The following is a 16,242-nucleotide window of genomic DNA, read 5'->3' as shown; positions in this document are numbered from 1 at the left end:
ACCTTCCTCCTGGTGAAGGATGGGGTGAAGACCTATGATGTGCCAGTCCTTCCTCCTGGTGCAGGTGTGGGATGGGGTGAAGGAAATGTGGTGGTGGGGTAACTTGCCAGACAGTAGCCAAGGAATGTGACACTTGCAGCAGCTTGGCTGGTCTCTGGCTACCAGTTTGGAATTGTATTTTTATATACACGCAGGTGTTGGGTTAGTGATGATTCCAGGCCTTCATCCTGGTGCAGGTGGGGGGATGGGGTGAAGAATGTGGTGGTTTTCTGGGAATGTGTCATTCCTGTAGTCAGGTTCTATTCCTGCCGCATGGCTCACAGCTGCCATTCCAAAGCCTTGGAATCACAAGAGGCTCTCCTCCTCCCCCCCTCGCACTATTTTTGGAAGCCCTTGTATGTGTGTCTGCCCTGCTGGGGAAATAGTGCGAGGAGAGAGGACAGATCACACCTCGGAACCTCAAAGAGCGGTCAGGAAACTGTGAGTACTCGCAATGTTCACCTGGGGGGCATGGGGGTTCCCTGTCATTGTTTGGTGTCCGTCTGTCTGTCTGTGACCAGCCTTCCCGAACCCCAAACTCCTTCCCGAGCCCCAGACTCCTTCCCTTCTTACAGTCCAATGCGTCCTGTTGGTATGACCGAGTGCCAGAAAGTGAGCTTGTGTAGGAGGTTTTTATTCTTGCAACTAACCTAACCTTCAACAATCCCATCCGGTGCTTTCTAGGCATACACTGATTATTTTATTTATTTTTTCTATATAGTTAGAACTCCTTTTTTGGTGCTCCTTCCTAACCATCCATAGACATGCAGATCTGCACTCGCTGTATATTCTGTTCTGAGCAAGGAGCAATGGAGGTCATACAAGGCATTTTATCTAAATGTTATATTTATTTTAAAGTGGGGGGGGGGGGGGGGGGGGGGGGGGTAAAAACAACCATAGCAGATCCATTCACAAATTCTTCTCACCCTTCACTGGGAACTGAGTTGGCTGAATTAGTAATACGGCTGTTGTTAAATTAGCTGTCATAGTTCTTTTAGAAGCACAACCTACCCTTGAGTAAGATCGAATCTTACCCCTGTATTGGTAAAGCCGGCCGCCGTACATGGTTTGAAATTCAGCCAGTTTGACAGGAACCGGCCGAATTCCGATCTATGTATGGGAAGGCTGATTGTGTACTCAAGACGATCCATTCATCGATCGACATGGGTTCAACCAGCCTGTTGAGTTTTTTTAACATGTGATTACGCACCCCCCCTGCTGGCAGAACACAATATCGCTGCGGGAGGCATTCCCCCATCTACACTGATAGTGTTAATTGGGAAATAGAGTGATTTTCTTTCCTCCCACCCATCTGTGAGCTGCTTAAGACCTTCTGAATTTAGGTTTTGGGCACTAGTTCACAAAAAGGATATTGGGGTAAGAACTGAATTATTGTATGTATGTATTTTTATATATATATATATATATATATATATATATACATATATATATATATATATATATATATATATATATATATATATATAAAAATAAATTAGGGCTGTTCCTGATTACATATTTCATGTTCGATAATCGTTTTTTTTTTTTTTTTTTTTTTATCGATTAATCAACGAATTTCGATTTAAAGAGGATGTGCGCTGAAAAAAAAATATTAAAATCCAGCAGCTACAAATACTGCAGCTGCTGACTTTTTGATTGATCAAAAAAATGTACGATTGATCGAGGAATTAACCACTTAAAGGGGTGGTTCACCCTAAAAACTACGATTGGCGAAAGGAGCCGAACGGCGATGCGCATGCGCAGTATAGCGCCGACTCGCCGTTCGGCTCCTTTCGCCAACCGTGACGCGGCTTGCGCGACGGGGGGGGAGCTCGTTTTTGGTCAAAATGTCAATCACAGACATGTGAGGAACGCCCACTCCCGCGGGACTCGCAACGGGTGAATATGCTGTACAAAGGTATGTACAGCTTCAAAAAAATAATAGCCTTAATCGTATTGTAATGTGGGGGGCCATTGTAATAAAAAAAAGTAGTTTTTAGGGTGAACCACCCCTTTAACGACCGCCACATGTACGTCCACAGGATGACACGTACAGGCAGATGGTCCCTGCCTAGACGTGGGTCGGGGGTCCGATCGGGACCCCCCCCCCCTCCCGGGGTACATGCGGCGGTCGGAAATCGTCTGGGAGCGATCCGGGATGAGGGCGCGGCTATTCGTTTCTAGCCACACCCTCGCGATCGCTTCCCGGAGCTGAAGAACGGGGAGAGCCGTATGTAAACACAGCTTCCCCGTGCTTCACTGTGGCGGCTGCATCGATCGAGTGATCCCTTTTATAGGGAGACACAATCGATGATGTCACACCTACAGCCACACCCCCCTACAGTTGTAAACACACACTAGGTGAAAAATAACTCCTACAGCGCCCCCTTGTGGTTAACTCCCAAACTGCAACTGTCATTTTCACAATAAACAATGCAATTTAAATGTAGAAATGCTGTGAAAATGACAATGGTCCCAAAAATGTGTAAAAATTGTCCGATGTGTCCGCCATAATGTCGCAGTCACGAAAAAAATCGCTCATCGCCGCCATTAGTAGTAAAAAAATAAAATAAAAAAATGCAATAAAACTATCCCCTTTTTTGTAAACGCTATACATTTTGCCCAAACCAACCGATAAACGCTTATTGCGATTTTTACCAAAAATAGGTAGAAGAATACGTATCGGCCTAAACTGAGGAAAAAACATGTTTTTTTATATATTTTTATATATTTTTGGGGATATTTATTGTAGAAAAAATTCAAAAATATAGAATTTTTTTTCAAAACTGTCACTCTATTTTTGTTTATAGCGCAAAAAATAAAAACCGCAGAGGTGATCAAATACCACCAAAAGAAAGCTCTATTTGTGGGAAAAAAAGGACGCCAATTTTGTTTGGGAGCCACGTCACACGACCGCGCAATTGTCAGTTAAAGCAACGCAGTGCCGAATCGCAAAAAGGGGCAAGGTCCTTTACCTGCATTTTGGTCCGGGTCTTAAGTGGTTAAAAAAAAATGCCACATGGATGGGGGGTGCTGTAACTGGAGAGAGAGAGTTCAGCGAAGGGCAACAAAACTAATAAAGGGTCTAGAGGACATTAGTTATGAGGAAAGGTTGCGAGCTCTGAACTTATTCTCTCTGGAGAAGAGACGCTTGAGAGGGGATATGATTTCAATGTACAAAATACCGTACTGGTGACCCCGCAATAGGGATAAAACGTTGCCACTCACTAAAATGAAAAGAAATGAGGTTTAACCTTAAACTATGTAGAGGGTTCTTTACTGTAAAAGCTGCGAGAATGTGGAATTCCCTTCCACAGGCGGTGGTCTCAGTGGGGAGCATCAATAATAAAAAAAAAAAAAAATATTAGAGAAGCACCTGAACGACCACAACATACAGGGATATACAATGTAATACTGACATATAATCATACACATAGGTTGGACTTGTGTCTTCTTTTTTCTACCTCGCCTACTATAATTTTGTGCACCTAAAAATGGGCCACGTTTTTTCTGATGCGAGGGGGAATGACCGGACCACCTCTGAAGAGGCTGGACGCTTCTCCTTGCAGCTGTCTAAAACAAGGGGGTTCCAGAAAATCTTCACCGACTTTTTTCTAAGCGTCTTCCAGGACAAGTTCATGAGACCTAGGGCTCCTCCCACATCTCATGGGCTGTCCTGGAAGACTCTCAGAAAAAGGAATTACCGTTAAGTCTAACTCCAGCTTTTCCAGGCCAGCGGGTGGTAACGGGTGAAGTTTGCAGGACTAGCGGTGAGGGCACCTTTTTGGTTTAGTGTCCGACATGGACCATGGTGCTGGTGATTTTATTTCTTAACCACTTAAGACCCGGATCTTTTAGGCAGCTAAAGGACCCGGCCAGGTTTTGCGATTCGGCGCTGCGCCGCTTTAACTGACAATTGCGCGGTCGTGCGACGTGGCTCCCAAACAAAATTGGCGTCCTTTTTTCCCCACAAATAGAGCTTTCTTTTGGTGGTATTTGATCACCTCTGCGGTTTTTATTTTTTGCGCTATAAACAAAAATAGAGCGACAATTTTGAAAAAAATGCAATATTTTTTACTTTTTGCTATAATAAATATTCCCCAAAAATATATATAAAAAATTTTTTTTCCTCGGTTTAGGCCGATACGTATTCTTCTACCTATTTTTGGTAAAAAAAAAATCGCAATAAGCGTTTATCGGTTGGTTTGCGCAAAATTTATAGCGTTTACAAAATAGGGGATAGTTTTATTTCATTTTTATTGATATTTTTTTTTTTTACTACTATTGGCGGCGATCAGCGATTTTTTTCGTGACTGCGGCATTATGGCGGACACTTTTTTGACACATTTTGACACATTTTTTGGACCATTGTCATTTTCACAGCAAAAAATGCATTTAATTTGCATTGTTTACTGTGAAAATGACAGTTGCAGTTTGGGAGTTAACCACAAGGGGGCGCTGAAGGGGTTATGTATGACCTAATATGTGTTTCTAACTGTAGGGGGTGTGGCTGTAGGTGTGACGTTATTGATTGTGAATCCCTATAAAAGGGAACACACGATCAATGACGCCGCCACAGTGAAGAACGGGGAAGCCGTGTTTACACACAGCTCTCTCCCCGTTCTTCAGCTCCGGGGACCGATCGCGGGGACTCCAGCGGCGATCGGGTACGCTGGTCCCACGGTCACGGAGCTTTGGACCGGGGCGCGCGCCCGTGCCATTCTGCCGACGTAAATGTGCAGGAGGCGGTCCTTAAGCGGTTAATGACACCCCCAAACACGGCACGATTTTATGCTGCGCAACGTCAAGAACGATTGGCTCAAAATTTAGTACATGAGCCACTTTTGGTGCGTTTTGAAGTGCAGGGAGGCCCATTCAAAATGAATTGTGTGGGGGGTAAAAAAGCGTTGCAGCATCGCTCAGGTTAGGCACATTTTGAAGGACTACCAGCAGTCATAATCACATTCATCTGTGTTCCCGTTTTTTGGATTTTGTCTGTCGCCCACAGTTTTCATTGTTTGCAGGTGTGAACGGGACCTCCGGGTTTCCTGCTGAAAATTTCGGGTTGTGCTGCTTTTAACATAAGGACCAGCAAAGAACGGGGGAAGCATTTGGTTCTTAATAAATATCTTATTGCCTCGTGTACACTGGATGTTTAGCCCCCGGTACATGAGACTCCGGTGTTTAGGTGCAGGAGGAAGGGGCGCACCATCCAGCCATGATTCTGCCAGCTCCGCTATCCAAAATATTTTTTTACAGGTTGCTAGCAATGTGGCTGGACGGTGCACTTACTTATGCCTTCCTCCAACACCTAAACGGCCCAAGAAGGGGGATAGGGAATTGGCATTATAACGGTGCCTAAACAGTAGAAATTACAAATGGTACTTAAAGCGGAGTTCCGGCCACAATTTCACTTTTTATATATAAATACCCCTGTAATACACAAGCTTAATGTATTCTAGTAAAGTTAGTCTGTAAACTAAGGTCCGTTTTGTTAGGTTGTTACAGCATTTAGACACTTTATAAAATAGAAATTGACTGGGGCCATCTTAAGTGTGGGCATCATGAAGCCAGACTGTATGACTTCCTGGATTTCAGCCTTGCAGATCTCGCACATGCTCAGTGCTGCACAAGCAGTGTAATAGGTTTCAGATCAGGTTTCAGCACCTGTACTGTCCAAGTCACATGATTCTTCGAGACTGGGGAGTGCACAGACTCCTGGAAAGTTACACCCACTACATTCCCAGGAGTCTGTGCGGTGTAGGTTAGGAAGCATTAAGCACCTAGGTGCAGGAAGTGGGAAGATTAACTATTCTGCCTAGCAACAACACTTTGAAGGCATCTAAAAAAAAAAAAAAAAAATTCTTAAAGGACTTAAATTTTTTTAAAACTACTGATGTAATGTTATATTTATGGGTGGAACTCCACTTTAAAAAGTTATAATATTTTATTCCAAAAATATTTGACATACAAGTACATTCATAGGTGCATAAAAACAGTAGAGCAATAATGTACTATTTAATACTGGCCAAGGTATTAACGGCCTACTGAGTTTACAAGTCAATAGTCCCTACATGTTTCGCCAAACGTTGGCTTCTTCAAGGAAAATAGTAGTAACCAATATTGTATGTATTAATTACTGCTAATACCCCTGATGAAGCCACCGTTTGTCGAAACATGTAGGGACTATTGACTTGTAACCTCGGTAGGCCGTCAATACCTTGGCCAGTATTAAAGAGTATATTATTGAGCTACTGTTTTTTTATGCACCTATGAATGAATGTACTTGTATGTCATAAATATTTTTGTAATAAAACAATATAACTTCTACTTTTTAGGCTCTGTTCTAATCCCAATTCCCTATCCCCCCTTCTTGTTCTAACAATTATTTGGGATGAGGTGCCATGTCTATTGAGGACACTCAAGCCACATTCCATTATAGGAATTACCTAAATGGCCCGTGTGCATGAGGCCTTAAATAAACTGCCCAATTTCTGGAAAAGAGTGTTGCTGAAAAAATGTCCCCATTGTCCTGTCTGTCTATATTTTATAATTGTCCCTCATTGAGTCGGGTCTGAATGTTGGTCACGGTTTGTGTTGTGTAGTAAATGTGATCAGATTCCTCTTCTGTTTCCTCCTTTTCCTTATTATTTTTTGTCTCCCTCCTCCTCCTCTTCCTCTTCTTCCTCCTCCTCTTCCTCCTCCTCTCTTTCTCTCTTTCTCTCTTCCTCTCTTCCTCTTTCTTTCTTTCTCTCTTCCTCTCTTCCTCTTTCTTTCTTTCTCTCTTCCTCTTTCTTTCTCTCTTCCTCTCTTCCTCTCTTCCTCTCTTCCTCTCTTTCTCTCTTCCTCTGTTCCTCTCTCTCTCTTTCTCTCTTCCTCTCTTCCTCTCTTTCTCTCTTCCTCTCTTTCTCTCTTTCTTTCTTTCTCTCTTCCTCTCTTCCTCTTTCTTTCTTTCTCTCTTCCTCTTTCTTTCTCTCTTCCTCTCTTCCTCTCTTCCTCTTTCTTTCTCTCTTTCTCTCTTCCTCTGTTCCTCTCTCTCTCTTTCTCTCTTCCTCTCTTCCTCTCTTTCTCTCTTCCTCTCTTTCTCTTCCTTTCTTTCTCTCTTTCTCTCTTTCTCTCTTTCTCTCTTTCTCTCTTTCTCTCTTCCTCTCTTTCTCTCTTTCTCTCTTCCTCTTCCTCTTCTTCCTCTTCTTTCTCTTCTTTCTGTTCTTTCTCTTCCTCTCTTCCTCTCTTTCTCTTCCTCTTCCTCTCTTCCTCTTCCTCTCTTTCTCTCTTTCTCTCTTCCTCTTCCTCTTTCTCTTCCTCTCTTTCTCTCTTCCTCTTCCTCTTCCTCTTCCTCTTTCTTCCTCTTCCTCTCTTCCTCTCTCCCTCTCTCCCTCTCTTTCTCTCTTTCTCTCTTTCTCTCTTTCTCTCTTTCTCTCTTTCTCTCTTTCTCTCTTTCTCTCTTCCTCTCTTCCTCTCTTCCTCTCTTCCTCTCTTTCTTCCTCTCTTCCTCTCTTCCTCTCTTTCTCTCTTCCTCTTCCTCCTCCTCTTCCTCTTCCTCTTCCTCTTCCTCTTCCTCTTCCTCTTCCTCTTCCTCTTCCTCTTCCTCCTCCTCCTCCTCCTCCTCCTCCTCCTCCTCCTCCTCCTCCTCCTCCTCCTCCTCCCCGCTTGCTCTCCTCTCCCCTCTGTTGCTCTTTTCAGCTCCCCCTGGAAATGGACCCTTCCTACTCTCCTGTCCCCGTGGCCCTTGTCCATCCTGTCCCGACAGTCATAGCCAATGGCCCCTCCTGCCTCTCCGCCCTCCCGGTTTCCTCTCCACACCCGGCCGTTGCGCCCGCCCCCGCGGCTGTGCCCAGCGAGTCTGTAACCCCGTCCGGTAAGGCGGAGCCAGAGGAGGAGGAGGAGGAGGTGCTTGTGGACTGCCAGTCCATCCTCTTCAAGGAGAATCCCTTCATACTGGCTAACAAGAAGCGGCCGGGGGCCAGCGCAATCAAATTAGCTGGGCCCCCCACTGGATACGGCACGTCGGGGGTCCTGAAGACCAATGTGTACTCCTGCAAGAAGGCAAGCAACACGTTTTTTTTGTGTGTGGTTTTCTTTTTCATTTTTTATGCACGCGTGTTGTCCCCACATATGAAGCATGTCACATCACTTGTCGGCTGGCATTGTCACATGCTTAGCATACAGGCAGGATGACCGCTGACCGCACACGGATCTCTGCACGGTGTTCCATGGGCGGTCCATGCTGTTACAGAGTGCCGTGTGTACCGTGCCATCGCGAGGCCTGCCTGTTTGTACACTAGCCCAGTTTGTCCTCTTATGTCTTCCCACCAGCTTCTGCTCCTTGTCACAGTTTCCAGCATGTGGTTGTCACTTTTGTGATGTATGGCTCTCTCCGGATGCTCATGATTTTGTTACCCCCTCTCACAGTAACCAGAGGTGGCGCTATTGTGTGGATGGTGGCAGTCCAAGTATGGGGTCTGTACTATAGAGTGTGCATCGTTACTAAATCCTGCTACGCGTTTCTGACTGTCCAGTGCTCAGTTCATGTCGCAGTACGTTGTCGCCCCGTGGTAGTGGTGACCCCGACCTCTGTACATTCATTGGAATGTGACTGGACAGAAAATAAACTGAAGGCGGATTTATGGGTAAGGGTTACATGTATGCGGAGGAGCAGCTGCCAAAGTAAATGGAATTTTGGGATGTAAAAAAAAAACCTTGAAATGCTAATTTTTTTTATTAAATTGTCGCTGTCCTGCGCTCCGTAATATTCACTGTACGCCTGCTTTGGCACGCGCTGCCATTTGTCTTCACGTCATAGACCATGTTTACTGTTGATAGAGCTGCTTGTGCTCAGATGTGTGCTGTTACCATTTATTATTGTATGCTGTGATGGGTGATTTTTATGACCCGGAGAAATCGCCATAATTCAGGAAGGGTTAGGATGATCGTTCCTCTACAGGGCTGCAAGTGTGACGGTTAGATCTGGCAATGTCATCGCTCTCCAGATGGTAAGACGCAGCAGTCCTCACACACAGACATAGTCAATGGGTACCTGTTGCTGCTGCCAGTGAACACTCCTCACTTCCCCTAGAGCGCAGGGCCTCGCTGCCCCCCCCCAAGAGAGCAGGGCCTCGCTGCCCCCCCCCTAAGAGAGCAGGGCCTCGCTGCCCCTCCCTAAGAGAGCAGGGCCTCGCTGCCCCCCCCTAAGAGAGCAGGGCCTCGCTGCCCCCCCCTAAGAGAGCAGGGCCTCGCTCCCCCCCCCTAAGAGAGCAGGGCCTCGCTGCCCCCCCTAAGAGAGCAGGGCCTCGCTGCCCCCCCCTAAGAGAGCAGGGCCTCGCTGCCCCCCCCCTAAGAGAGCAGGGCCTCGCTGCCCCCCCCTAAGAGAGCAGGGCCTCGCTGCCCCCCCCTAAGAGAGCAGGGCCTCGCTGCCCCCCCTAAGAGAGCAGGGCCTCGCTGCCCCCCCCCTAAGAGAGCAGGGCCTCGCTGCCCCCCCCCTAAGAGAGCAGGGCCTCGCTGCCCCCCCCCTAAGAGAGCAGGGCCTCGCTGCCCCCCCCCTAAGAGAGCAGGGCCTCGCTGCCCCCCCCTAAGAGAGCAGGGCCTCGCTGCCCCCCCCTAAGAGAGCAGGGCCTCGCTGCCCCCCCCTAAGAGAGCAGGGCCTCGCTGCCCCCCCCTAAGAGAGCAGGGCCTCGCTGCCCCCCCCTAAGAGAGCAGGGCCTCGCTGCCCCCCCCTAAGAGAGCAGGGCCTCGCTGCCCCCCCCTAAGAGAGCAGGGCCTCGCCCCCCCCCCCCTAAGAGCAGGGCCTCGCCCCCCCCCCCTAAGAGAGCAGGGCCTCGCCCCCCCCCCCTAAGAGAGCAGGGCCTCGCCCCCCCCCTAAGAGAGCAGGGCCTCGCTGCCCCCCCCCCCTAAGAGAGCAGGGCCTCGCTGCCCCCCCCCCCCTAAGAGAGCAGGGCCTCGCTGCCCCCCCCCCCCCTAAGAGAGCAGGGCCTCGCTGCCCCCCCCTAAGAGAGCAGGGCCTCGCTGCCCCCCCCTAAGAGAGCAGGGCCTCGCTGCCCCCCCTAAGAGAGCAGGGCCTTGCTGCCCCCCCTAAGAGAGCAGGGCCTCACTGCCCGCACACTGTTCTGTATAGATCTCAGCAGCTTGTGAAGCTCAGTCGGAAACTCACCCCCTGACTTGATGGGTGGCCCTACCATCTGAAGGTGAATGTATTGGAGCCCAGGCCTGAGGTCGGAGGAACCCTGCGGCCTTGCCATGACGCATTGCAGCAGGTGGAGCTCAGCTGTTCAGTGTGTTGGTGTAAGGTGGGGGGAGGAGGGGGATACTGGAATGGAAAGCTTTTTGTAGGAAATCACACATGTAGACCAGTGGGGAGTCCTATTCCATTCTATTTCCATTCAGGATTTTTATGCTTATTGTGAAGGACTAGAGTACTATATACTCCATTACTCCATTACTCTGGGATTTCAAATGTCAAGTTACGTTTAAAGCCCAATTGCAGGAACATTTAAATAATCCACCCTTGCAATACCCCTTGCCCTGCCAGGGTTACATTCTTGTTTAGTCTAGAGACACCAGATCAAAGATGAAATACTTACCCCGCCCCACACAGTTAGAAGGCACCCCTTAGGGACACACTTAACCCGTTGATCGCCCCTGATGTTAACCTCTTCCCTGCCACTGTTCTTAGTACAGTGACAGTGCGTTTTTTTTTTTTTTTTTTTAGCACTGATCACTGTATTGATGTCATTGGTTCCCAAAAAGTGTCAGTGTCCGATTTGTTCACCACAATGTCGCTGTCATGCTAAAAATTGCTGATCGCCGCCATTACTGGTAAAAAATAAATACAATTCTATAAATATATCACATTTTTTGTAGACGCTATAAATGTTGCGCAACCCAATCAATCTACTCTTATTGGGAAAAAATATGTAGCAGAATACATATTGGCCTAAATTGATGAATACATATTTTTTTTCCTTTAGATATGTTTTATAGCGTAAAGTATAAAAAAACGAAACGCAGTGCCATATTGCAAAAAATGGCCTGGTTATTAATGGGGGGGGGGGGGGGTAAACCTTCCGGGGCTATAGTGGTTAATCTGCTTATATTTTGTCTCTTTGGCCCTTTCCTCTCCCCCTCCCCATTGCCACAATAATAAAATATTTACATAAAACTCTGTTTTCTACATACATACTGTATCTTCTATACAATGCAGGCAGATCATGGCTGGTGGGAGGGGCCAGAAAGGGGCTGTACTTTGTATGTAATGCAGCCAGGTCATGGCTGGTGGGAGGGGCCAAAAAGGGGTTGTACTTTCTATGCAATGCAGGCAGATCGTGGCTGGTGGGAAGGGCCAGGAAAGGGGCTGCGCTTTCTATGCAATGCAGGCAGATCATGGCTGGTGGGACGGGCCAGGAAAGGGGCTGTGCTTTCTATGCAATGCAGGCAGATCATGGCTGGTGGGACGGGCCAGGAAAGGGGCTGTGCTTTCTATGCAATGCAGGCAGATCATGGCTGGTGGGAGGGGCCAAAAAGGGGCTGTACTTTCTATGTAATGCAGGCAGATCATGGCTGGTGGGAGGGTCCAGCAAGGGGATGTACTTTCTATGCAATGCAGGTCATGGCTGGTGGGAGGGGCCATACTTTCTATGCAATGCAGGCAGATCATGGCTGGTGGGAGGGGCCAGCAACGGGCTGTATTTTCTATGCAATGCAGGCAGATCATGGCTGGTGGGAGGGGCCAGAAAGGGGCTGTACTTTCTATGCAATGCAGGCAGATCATGGCTGGTGGGAGGGGCCAGAAAGGGGCTGTACTTTCTATGCAATGCAGGCAGATCATGGCTGGTGGGAGGGACCAAAAGGGGCTGTACTTTCAATGCAATGCAGGCAGATCATGGCTGGTGGGAGGGGCCAAAAGGGGGCTGTACTTTGTATGTAATGCAGGCAGATCATGGCTGTGGGAGGGGCCAGCAAGGGGATGTACTTCATACATCACTGCACTCTACCCTTGCATTTATCAATAGCCCTCAGCACTGATGCAAACAGTGGGCTGGCTCTTGAAATGTTATGCAAATGCCTGAATGGGTGGGTGTCAGGAGGCGTGGGCGTTCCTAGGCAGACTGTATTTGCATAGGTAACGCCCAAATGTGATGCTGAGCCTCCATGATTGACATTCATTGGAGGAGATCTGACAGCCGGGAGCTTCTGTGTTCTCTCTGCTCCGCCTGAGACGTTCCTGTCGGTGTCGCACCTTTCCCAGTCTCACCTGTGTGTTTTTATGCTTTACAGACCCCTTCTGGAGATTACACAACTGGAAATATAAGGGACGTTCCCAGTTCCCCCTGTAGCCCCAGCGGTTCGAAGGTGAGAGTCGGAATGTTTTCTCAATTGTGTTTTTAATTGTCTGCACACCTAGCATACACCCGTGGGAGGGCCGTGTTTTGCACATGCGTTTTATGCTTCTCCCATGCAGGCAATACCATAATTTCATTTGGGATGCAGCAGCTGCACAGACACGGCCGTTGCATCGAGTTTGATGGCTGTGCTCGGGCCCCAAACGCAGACTGGGTGCTTTGGGGCCTTGCACCAGCGCGCGGCTGTCAAACTGGGAGCAGCAACTGTGTCTGTGCAGCCGCTGAACCTCAATTGAAATGGGACTACCTGCATGGGGGAAGCACCGTCAAACATGGCCCCCCCGCACGAGTGTACGCTGTAGCGCCCCCATGTGAAGGGAGGCCTTTCAGTGACTGGTTATAGAATATTCCTGTGTGTGTACATGCCACATCTCCTGATTCTGTTCTGTGTGTCAGGCATTCCCTCCTAGGTCCTGTCCTCCCGCTGGCAGGGAGACGCGATTTGTAAGTTTTACCTTGCTCTTCCCGCTTCCAAAGGGGGTGCTGCAACTTTAACCGGGCATCGCTGTACTGGACGGGGTCATGTGACCTGCATGCGTCAGGCCTGGTTGTGGGTTCATCGGACCAACTAATCTGTCCTTCCTGTATGGGGCCTATTTATAAAGATCACCTGAACAGATGCTTTTAGCTGCATCTGGTGCAAAATTTCCCCTAGAAGATTCTCATTCTGGAAAAAAAAAATCGTAATAAAAAAATAAATAAAAATAAATCCTTTTTGAAAATTTGGGGCAAAAAGTCGAATAAGGAAAACAAGTGCATAGATGGCGCTGCAACCTTCCCACTTAAAAGCTCCGCCCTGGCTGCTTAGACCTTGAGGCTGCTGACACCTCCCAACGTACCAGAATAAGGAAAGGGGTGGTCGGCACTCAGGATGACATCCGAAATAGTATTCCTTTTATTAAATACATGTACAGAGCTGTATAACATCCTACGCGTTTTGGACGTTAGTCCTTAGTCATTGCCTTGACTAATGCCGCGTACACACGGTCGTTTTTCGGCATGAAAAAAAAGACGTTTTTCAGCATGTCCAAAAAACGAAGTTTTTCCAACTTCATCATTAAAAACTACGTTGCCCACACACCATCGTTTTTGAAAAATGATGAACAAAGCGTGGTGACGTACAACACGTACGACGGCACTCTGAAGGGGAAGTTCTATTCGCCTTTGGGCTGCTTTTAGCTGATTCCTTGTTAGAAAAGCGCGTCTTTTACTGTCTGTTACAGCGTGATTATGAACGGTAGTTTTACCAGAACGAGCGCTCCCGTCTCATAACTTGCTTCTGAGCATGCGCGGGTTTAAAACGTAGTTTTAGACCACACATGACCATTTTTTACAACACGAAAAACTACATTTTAAAAAACGACGTTAAAAAATGCAGCATGTTCGAATTTTTTGTTTTTTTAATGCCGAAAAAGGACCGTGTGTACGCGGCATAAGTCCTTAGTCATGGCCAAGGCCTTAGTCATGACTATTATTATTATTATTATTACTATTATTATTATTATTATAGAGGATTTATATAGTGCAAACAGTTTGAGCAGCGCTTTACAACATCAGGGCAGACACTACAGTTACAATACAATTCAATACAGGAGGGATCAGAGGACCTTGCTCGTTAGAGCTTGTAGTCTAGAAGGGAGGGTCAGGTGGGACAAAGTGTAGTAGCTGTGGGGGATGATCAGGTGGACAAAATGAAAACACAGTTGTTAGGTGTGGGTAGGATGGGCTTCACTGAAAAGGATTTTTTTTTTTTTTTAGGAATCCTCTAAAAGCTAATAGAGAAGGAGATAGACGGACAGATTGGGGTAAGGAGTTCCATAGGCTTGGAGAGGCTCTGGAAAAGTCCTGGAGATGAGCATGGGTGGAGGGGATGAGAGGGCTAGAGAGTAAGGAGGTCTTGAAAAGAACGAAGAGAACGATTAGGTTGGTATTTAGAGACTAGGTCAGTGATGTAGCTGGGGGCAGAGTTGTGGATGGCTTTGTAGGTAGTTAGTATTTTGAATTTAATTAGATGGGCGAGCGGAAGCCAGTGGAGGGATTGACAGAGAGGAGTAGCAGAGTGGTTGGTAAAGTGGATGAGTCTGGCAGCAGCATTCATGATGGACTGAAGGGGGGATAGACTATGTAGAGGTAAGCCAATGAGGGAGTTGCAGTAATCGAGGCGAGAGATGACCAGGGAGTGAATTAAGAGTTTTGTTTTGTCATTGGTTAGAAAGGGGCGTATTTTGGAGATGTTGCGGAGGTTGAGGCGGCAAGATTTGGACAGTGATTGGAGGTGAGGCTTAAAGTGGTAGTAAACTCTTTACTACCACTTTTACCCTACAGGTAAGCCTATATTAAGGCTTACCTGTAGGTATAAAAAATATCTCCTAAACCTTACAGGTTTAGGAAATATTCCCCTCGCAATGCGCCGCTAATTGCAGCGGCGCATGCGCAGCATGGATCCTCGGCTAAAGGGCCAGCAGCTGCCGGACCTTGCCGGAATGAAGTCTCCCGCGCGCATGCTTGGGAGTGACGACATCGCCGCTCCAGCCAATCACAGCGCTGGAGCGGCGATACCCGGAAGACACGCCGAGGCAAGATGACATCTCGCTCGGCGTGGACCAGGTAAGTTCTCTACACCTCGTTCCAAGGTAAGTATTTCATAATGAGCTAGTAGGCGATGCCTACTAGCTCATTATGCCTTTTGCCTTTCAGGTGTAAAAGAAAAAAAAATTATTGAGGTTATACAACCACTTTAAAGGACAGTTCAGAGTCCAGGACTACTCCTAGGACCTTGGCATGTGGGGATGGGTCGATAGTTGTGCCATCAATTTTGACAGAGAGATCAGGGGAAGAGGCAGGTGGGGGAGGAAAAATGATGAGTTCAGTTTTGAATAGATTAAGTTTGAGGAAGTGGTGTGACATCCAAACTGATATATCTGATAGTAAATTGGTGATACGTGAGGAGAATGAAGGAGCGAGTTGAGGGGCAGAGAAATAGATTTGAGTGTTGTCAGCGTAGAGATGGTATTGGAAGCTGTGGGAGGCTATAAGCTGGCCCAGGGATTAGGTGTAGATTGAAAATAGGAGAGGTCCAAGAACAGAACCTTGGGGGGGAGAGAGACACTAACGTCCGAAACGCGTAGGGTGTTTTACAGCTCTGTACATGTATTTAATAAAGGACTGCTATTTTGGATGTCATCCTGAGTGCCGACCTCCCCTTTCCTTAAAAACCAGGTAAAGATTGTGGGGCGGGGGGGGATCTGAAAATTGCACATAATGCCCACCTAAATGACTGACGATGATGAATGGGGAAAATTGTCAGACATCTTTATGAATCGGCCCCTACAAAATGCTGCCGGATTATTTTCACACTTGTGAAAATCTGAGCGAAGAAATCCTTCTAAATAGTTCAAGCTGTGTTGTGAATAAGTGCTTGTTTTTCGGGACACCTACAAAGAATAATTATTGGGGGTTTATGGCTTCTTTAAGTCCCCGTTCACATCATAGAAACGCAGTCCGGATGTGTTCCAGATGCTTTTCTGCATGCAAGTTTTTGGTGCAGTCCAGTGCATTTTTTTTCTTCATCTTAAAGTGGATGTAAAACTTCCATACACCCAGTGAAGTGAACAGCCACAGATGAACCAAATCTCCCTACATAGGTTTTACATGTATATCTGCTGTCTTCACATTTATATACTGTTTAGAAAGTTCAGATCTTTGTTTGGAGATTTTCTCTTCCCGGTTAACAGAGTGTGATGTCTGGGCATACAGCCAAGATAGAGAACATTTCTGATTGGAGGAAGGGCACACACCTCCTCTCCTC

General features: G+C 47.2%; 1 protein-coding gene across 18 annotated transcripts in view; it reads left to right on the top strand.

The window, feature by feature from the left end:
* The window catches only part of SCRIB (scribble planar cell polarity protein), a 265,308-nt gene that overhangs the window by 191,137 nt on the left and 57,929 nt on the right, over positions 1 to 16,242 (top strand). For 16 of the 18 annotated variants that reach the window (XM_040355076.1, XM_040355064.1, XM_040355062.1 and 13 more), the window contains 3 exons: positions 7,723 to 8,085; positions 12,310 to 12,384; positions 12,831 to 12,878. In XM_040355076.1, coding sequence (XP_040211010.1) covers positions 7,723 to 8,085; positions 12,310 to 12,384; positions 12,831 to 12,878 — 486 coding nt within the window. The remainder of the gene's footprint in view (positions 1 to 7,722; positions 8,086 to 12,309; positions 12,385 to 12,830; positions 12,879 to 16,242) is intronic. The other 2 variants (XM_040355077.1, XM_040355065.1) reach the window with 2 other exon arrangements.

Source organism: Rana temporaria, chromosome 5 (genome assembly GCF_905171775.1).
Source record: "Rana temporaria chromosome 5, aRanTem1.1, whole genome shotgun sequence".
NCBI lineage: Eukaryota > Metazoa > Chordata > Amphibia > Anura > Ranidae > Rana > Rana temporaria.
Note: the sequence above shows the minus strand (reverse complement) of the source record. Positions and strands in the feature narration are given on the sequence as shown.